A 7424-nucleotide genomic window follows, 5' to 3' on the forward strand; every position below is an offset into this window, starting at 1 on the left:
ACATGTGTGCCATATTGAGGATGTGTGTGTGTGGATGTGTGTGTGTATAATTTGATGGAGTATATTCAAAACTTCCACAGTTTTATAATAGCGATGTTTTCCAAATGCAGAGCATATGGCCTAGAAAAATTCTTTATGGCTGGTAGAGATATGCAGAAAACACGATGAGGAAGCATTTGGAGGAATAGGTTACAAACAATTGGGAAATACATGAAAACCAACATCTGGAACTTGGGTGAAACTTTTCCCAGAACAATGTTACGACATTTGTTCAACAAATATTTATTGAATGTCTGTTGTGTGTCCAGCACTGGAGAGACTGAGATGAATCAGATAAAAGCCCCTATTGTCTAGAAGTTCACAGTCTAGGAGAGACCCAAGTAGTTATGCCACCAAATAATGACAGAAGAGTGGGAGGCTGATTTCTGTAGGAATGTACAGTGGGATTGGTCACAAAGGAGAAGAGGGGAGAGGTCTAGAAACGGCTCCCAGAAAGTGACTTTTGGATTCAGTTTTGAGGCTTGAGAAGCTGACTTGTAATGATCAAAGGAACGGCTTTTGGGGGCATTAAAGCAAAGGGTCAAAGCCAAGGTGTACAAAGAGTGTAGTGTGCTGGGGAACAGACACGAGTTCTGCACAGCAGGCTGAACTGGGGCGTGTGGGAAGGGGCGGGCATGAGCCTAGAAGGCAAGGTAAAATCTAGATCAGAGAACTATCTGGTGATCCACCATGTAGATGTGGGCTGTGTTGTGTGAGCAGCAGAGAAAACGTCATCTTTTTAAGCAGGAATGACAGGTTTAACTGGGTGGCTGAATTTCAGAGAAACTGTAAACCTGCTGCTGGGTTTATAAAATATTTCCACTTTAAAGACAATATTTTCCTTTAGGACTTATAAGTGGGTTCATAGTTTGGGCAAAATTTGAGGGTAGATTAGAAATCTCTCAAAAAAGTAACAAAAACTGGCCAAAGGCTTGTCACGAAGTAGGGAAAGTACAAACTTGAAAAAAGAAGGGTTTTGTGTGTTTTTTCTCACACTCGCCTATATATTTTATTTTATCGTATATTAACATAGAGTGTGGAATTGAAGCCCATACTTCCTTGTATTTGAGGAAAGGGACAACACCCAAACAGAAAATGCTGTGGTTACCCGGCCACTGAAGGCATTCATATCAACGAAATAAAAAAGAGCTGATTCCTGCGTTTAATTTTGAGATGGGCCAAAACTCAGGGATCCTTTTCATGCCAAATGACTGTGGCTTCTATAGATGTCTAGATTAAAGAACAAGTGGGGAGGATTCAGATTGTAGCCCTGGGGTGAGAAGAGCACATTCAGATCAGCCAAGCTGAATGCAAAGATGTGAAGTCTGTGATTCCGTGGTCTTGCTCTGCGAGTACACCTTGTCTCCCCTCTTCCAACAGATAACACCGCAGGGGTGTACGCCCGGCGCGGAGGGTTCAGTCGGCAGAAGCAGGATTTGTACCTCCTGCCCATTGTGATCAGTGATGGTGGAATCCCTCCCATGAGTAGCACCAACACCCTCACCATCAAGGTCTGTGGGTGTGATGTGAACGGGGCACTGCTGTCCTGCAACGCAGAGGCCTACATCCTGAACGCCGGCCTGAGCACTGGGGCGCTGATCGCCATCCTTGCCTGCATCGTCATTCTCCTGGGTAAGGGACCTCCCAGGTTACCTGTAGGAAGGGCCTTTCAACCAGATGCCCATCCTTGAAACACATATATTTCTCAAGTTACCGGGAATTGTGCTATATGCCGTGGAGGCAATTTGAGACAAAAAAGAGGGGATGCTTGCCTGCTCATGTATTTTAGGGTATGGTGGGGGAACAGGCAACTTAACAAGCATTAGAGCCGAGTTGGGGGTGGTTGTGATGAGCAAATGCCAGGCATCACAGGACTGCATAACAGAAGACATCTGGGGGCATCAGCAGGGGACGGGGTTGAACATCAGAGATTTTTCAGGAGAGGAATTTAGGCAAAGACCTAGTATATGAACAATGGTGAGCCTTACAAGAGGAATGAGAAGAGTTAGAGGTAGAAAGAATAATCGTGATGTCAAAGACGGTCTATGAAGGACTCAAGGAACTGGATGAAGACTGGCCTGGCTGAAGCTGGATCTGGGCTCCTCCTCTAGATGTCATATGTAATATCTGGGTGCATGCATCAGCTCATGGGGAGCCCAGAGCAGCTTTTCCTGCACTTGCCTGCTGAGTTAGGTGCCCCTCTTCTGCACATAGTCCCACCTGTGGTTTACTCTGTAACAGCAGGAATGTGCTGATGCAGGTAGCATCTACCAGTGCCGGGCCTCAGGAAGATTAGATCAGTCGTCCCAAAGTCTCAGAACTTGTGTATGACAAAAAAGTCAGGATTCAAATCTAAGTATGTCTGACATCAAATTTATACTTGTTCCATGATGGTTAGTTCTTCACTGAATGAATTAATGTGTCCCTGATACATAGGGAAGAGCCAGCAAGTTTAGTTCAACCAATAGTTCATGAGTATTTTCTGGGTACCAGGCCCTGTGTTCAGCCCTGGGGGATAAAGAGAAGAATCATACAAGATCTCAGTGATCAAAAAGTTCATAGTCTATTGAGGAAAATAGGCATGAGCAGAAAAATTGCAGAGGCACATGGTGAGCACCATGATAGAGACACGAACCTAAGGCAGTGGGAGCACAAGAGTAGAAAGTACCTGACATTGACTGGGAAGGTCAGAGACAACTTCCTGGAGGATGTAACATACTTATCAGATGCTGAAAGAGCTTTCCAGCTGGGGAAAGGGGCTGGGATGGATCGATAGTCCTAGCAGAGGGAGCAGAAAACAGAAAAGCTCTAAGTTCATAATCTAGTGGTGGAGGCAGATGTGTGAACAGTGTGACACGTGTCACGGTGATGGCCAGGTGGGTACATAGAGTGGATACCAATAGCCCTGTCTGGTATCAGAATGGCATATCAGGAAGGATTTTTGTGATGAAAGATAAAGAGTCAGCCAAGAAAAGAAAGTGAAAAAGAATGAGCCTGGTGAGGGTGCTGTTACAGAAGGCACAGGGGAAAGACACTGCCTGCTGAGCACTGGAAGCCGTTCACAGTCTGGTCCAGTGCAGACCCTCATCCCTGCATCTCAGAGTGATGGTGGACCCAGAGGGGCTCTCAAGTCACTTGCCAAATTCAGCCACAAACACTTTCTTCAATCTTGCTGAGTGTGTGGGCGAGTGTTCCAATGGAACATTGTGGGGAGGTGGGGGGGTTGATAGGGAATGAAACAGTGTCAGAGCTTTCCTTATAAGCAACTCTGCTTATTCATCCTAGATGCCCTGAGTTTAGTGGAATCCCCTCTCCCAGGGAAGAGACAGTTACAGTGGTTTCATCTGGAGTTTCAGCTGATGCTGTTTCCCTGTATTCAGATAGAGAAGATTTGTCATTTGTCTCTTGGGGGTCTTTATAAACTACCCCTCTTCTATACAGTGGTCTGAAGAGAGTCTAGCCATGCTTATGATAAGATTTCTTATAAAGGTAGAGTAAGGTCAATGCTGACCCCACCTCAGAACTCTGGGCAGGGGCTCAGCACCTCCTGTAGAAAGTTAGGACCTCAAGTCTCTGAATGTCCTCATTTGTAAACTTTGGAGAGGCAGCTGTCTTCCTTTGCAAAAAGAAACAGGCATAACCCACTTTTAAGAGGCTGCAGACGGACACATTTAGAATCTTCCTAATTCTTCTGAAGATGACTTCTAAATAATGTTGGATTCATTTGTAAAAACTCAAAATAGTTCCAACTTGCCAGTTTGTTTGGATATAATATTTTCCTGGAAGCATTTTGCAGATGAAGAGCCAGGTGTAGGGCAACTTTGCACATCTTTGGGGATTCCAGGTAAAGCTCTCATTTCATAGACTGGTCCCAGTTCTGAAGCATGTGTACACCATGCTTTAAGGTAAGCAGAGTTTCCCTGGGAAAAGAACCCAGAAGACTGGGCTTAACCTATGCTTCCTTTCTTTTTCTTTTTTTCCCCCTGTAGTCATCGTAGTGTTGTTTGTGACACTGAGAAGGCAAAAGAAAGAACCACTCATTGTCTTCGAGGAAGAAGATGTCCGTGAGAACATCATTACCTATGATGATGAGGGGGGTGGGGAAGAAGACACAGAAGCCTTTGATATTGCCACCCTCCAGAACCCTGATGGTATCAATGGATTTATCCCTCGCAAAGACATAAAACCTGAATATCAGTACATGCCTAGACCTGGGCTCCGGCCAGCACCCAACAGTGTGGATGTGGATGACTTCATCAACACGAGAATACAGGAGGCGGATAATGACCCAACCGCCCCTCCTTATGACTCCATCCAGATCTATGGTTACGAAGGCAGGGGCTCTGTGGCCGGGTCCCTGAGTTCCTTAGAGTCGGCCACCACAGATTCAGACTTGGACTATGACTACCTGCAGAACTGGGGACCTCGATTTAAGAAACTAGCGGACTTGTACGGTTCCAAAGACACTTTTGATGACGACTCTTAACGAAAACGATACAAATTTGGCCTTAAGAACTGTGTCTGGTGTTCTGAAGAATCTAGAAGATATGTAAACAGGTATTTTTTTAAAACAAGGAAAGGCTCATTTAAAACAAGCAAAGTTTTACAGAGAGGATACATTTAATGAAACTGCAAGGACATCAAAGTGGTAAATACTGTGAAGTACCTTTTCTCACAAAAAGGCAAATATTGAAGTTTATCAACTTGGCTAGAGGAAAACCACTTGGCATACAAAATATTTAAGAGAAGGGGAAGTCTAACGGTGAACTCACAATGAAGGGAAATTGTTTATGTGTTATGAACATCTAAGTCCTTTTTTCTTCTTTTTTTTTTAAATTTGTCAAAGAAGCTTCCACAAAATTAGAAAGGACAACAGTTCTGAGCTGTAATTTCGCCTTAAACTATGGACACTCTATATGTAGTGCATTTTTAAACTTGAAATATATAATATTCAGCCAGCTTAAACCCATACAATGTATGTACAATACAATGTACAATTATGTCTCTTGAGTATCAATCTTGTTACTGCTGATTCTTGTAAATCTTTTTGCTTCTACTTTCATCTTAAACTAATACGTGCCAGATATAACTGTCTTGTTTCAGTGAGAGGCGCCCTATTTCTATGTCATTTTTAATGTATCTATTTGTACAATTTTAAAGTTCTTATTTTAGTATACATACAAATATCAGTATTCTGACATGTAAGAAATGTTACGGCATCACACTTATATTTTATGAACATTGTACTGTTGCTTTAATATGAGCTTCAATATAAGAAGCAACTTTGAAATAAAAAAACGATTCTTTTTTAATTCTGGGTTTGATTCTTAACATTGAAAAAAATTATTTCTAATGACCCATTTATAATTCTAATTTAAGATATTTGTGATCTTTTAATAACTCTATTTATGATCTGTTGTAGTCTGCTGCTTTTATTGTTTATTTAAAATCAAATATGTTTTACAAATGTTTTTTCAGACAAGATTCTGTAGCATTGTTTAAAGCTCTTTTGTACATTCTCGGTGTTAGCTTCCTGACTTCGCTTCACACGCATCTTCTATAAAAGAAGGATGCTAAAGATCTAGGTCAGTCTATGATTTTGCAATACTTGTTATATAATATGCGTTTATCTTGTGTATCAGTAATTTGATGGTTATGAGAAACGAGTCCATGAGGGAATGAAACTATCAGAACTCTGAAGTTCAAGATGGAGATTTTATGCCCCATACCGAGCATCTGAGGGTTGGCGGGGTGAAGAGTCAAAAATATACATTTGCCACGTGTAGTTATCAGATCAGACCTCCAATGTTATTCTATTCTTCCTTACTTTGATCTTGCCAGGCTATCATAATGACCCTGCCAGCTGAAACTGCTTATTTTTCCTTTTATAATTTTAACTCCTCTTAAAACAATGTGGCATTCTAAAGTTTGATCAAAGAAAGAGCAATTCATTTCCAAACCTTGTTTTAAAATATGCTTTGGGCCATAAGCTCAGAATGAGGACAGGGACCATGGTGGCTTCTGAGGGTCAATGCCATTTGATCTGTGAGTATGCCTGCAGTCTCCTGCAGTCCCATCTTGCTGCCTGGGGGTTGGGACTTCTGTGAAGGACACTTCACCTGCTCCGTAGGGCCAAAGGTCAAAACACAGCAATACTCGGGGAGAGGACACACAGGTTATGCTATGCTGTAAGTGCTTTTCCTCTTTCCCTTAGACAGAGGGCACACGCTTTCTCTATGATTGCAAATAATTTTTAGATTATCTTCTTTTTTTTTTTAACTTTATTGTGGGAGTTTGTTTCAAGCAATTTCTTGATATCCTGCTACATCCTATTTTTATGACTCAGTCAAAATGCATACAAAGAGAAATGTTTTGATGAAGTGCTCACTTCCATATTCCTTTGCATTTAAATCAAATTGTCTGAACACTTCAACGGAATAAATTCTGTGGACAATGTCACCTTGGAATCTTTCATTTCAGTGAAGGATTGCACACTCTCAAGACTTCCGTAATTGCAGGTTTTGTTCATTTTTTATATGTTTTTTGTAATCCAAAGAATATTTTGCTAGATTTGCACAGATCTCCAGTTGAATTTGAAGTGAAGAAATAACTCAAAAGGAAAATGAATAGCACTGGGCCTTCTCTGGTGGCGCAGTGACTAAGAATCTGCCTGCCAATGCAAGGGACACAGGTTCAAGCCCTGGTCCGGGAAGATCCCACATGCTGTGGAGCAACTAAGCCTGTGAGCCACAATTACTGAAGCCTGCGCGCCTAGAGCCCGTGCTCCGCAACAAGAGAGGCCACCACAATGAGAAGCCCGCACACCGCAAGTAAGAGTAGCCCCCGCTCGCCGCAGCTAGAGAAAGCCCGCATGAAGCAACGAAGACCCAACGCAGCCAAAAATAAATTAATTAAAAAAAGAAAATGAATAGCACTTAAACAAGTATACAGCTGTAAGTAAACCTGTCACCGTGGATGATCCTTTTTTCTAGGAATGTATTTGGATTAGATTTGACAACTACAGTTTCACATTTTTTATGTTTAATTTTTTTTTTAAAAAAAAAGGCTGTCTACTTTTCAATAGTTAAAAATACTTGTTTTTCTTTTTATCTTCTCTTTTTTACTTTAAGCCTCTATTGTTTGTAGAAGAACCCTCTTAGAAGCTTGGGAATAAAACGTCTTTCCCAACTAGTGGAGTCCTTTTTTCATTTGGAACATATTACCTTAAAAGCAATCTTAGTTTAAGTGGTCCTTCCTTATTTCAATATAAAGTAATCACTGCTTTATGACATGGATTCAGCTAAAGAAAGGACTCTGCTTTGTTATTCTTGTCCTTCAGTAGTAGGTATTGTTTCAATCATCATTCATTCACTCATCAAAATCTT

The 7424-nt window shown here is 41.6% G+C and overlaps 1 protein-coding gene across 6 annotated transcripts in view; it reads left to right on the plus strand.

Annotated features, from left to right (window-relative positions):
• Positions 1 to 5351, plus strand: part of CDH11 (cadherin 11) — a 145068-nt gene extending 139717 nt beyond the window's left edge. For all 6 annotated transcript variants that reach the window (XM_049702886.1, XM_049702887.1, XM_004280900.2 and 3 more), the window contains 2 exons: positions 1420 to 1671; positions 4029 to 5351. In XM_049702886.1, coding sequence (XP_049558843.1) covers positions 1420 to 1671; positions 4029 to 4525 — 749 coding nt within the window. In that variant the 3' untranslated portion in view covers positions 4526 to 5351. The remainder of the gene's footprint in view (positions 1 to 1419; positions 1672 to 4028) is intronic.
• The last annotated feature ends 2073 nt before the right edge of the window (positions 5352 to 7424 follow it).

The sequence above is a fragment of the Orcinus orca genome, chromosome 20, assembly GCF_937001465.1.
Source record: "Orcinus orca chromosome 20, mOrcOrc1.1, whole genome shotgun sequence".
Taxonomy (NCBI): Eukaryota; Metazoa; Chordata; class Mammalia; order Artiodactyla; family Delphinidae; genus Orcinus; species Orcinus orca.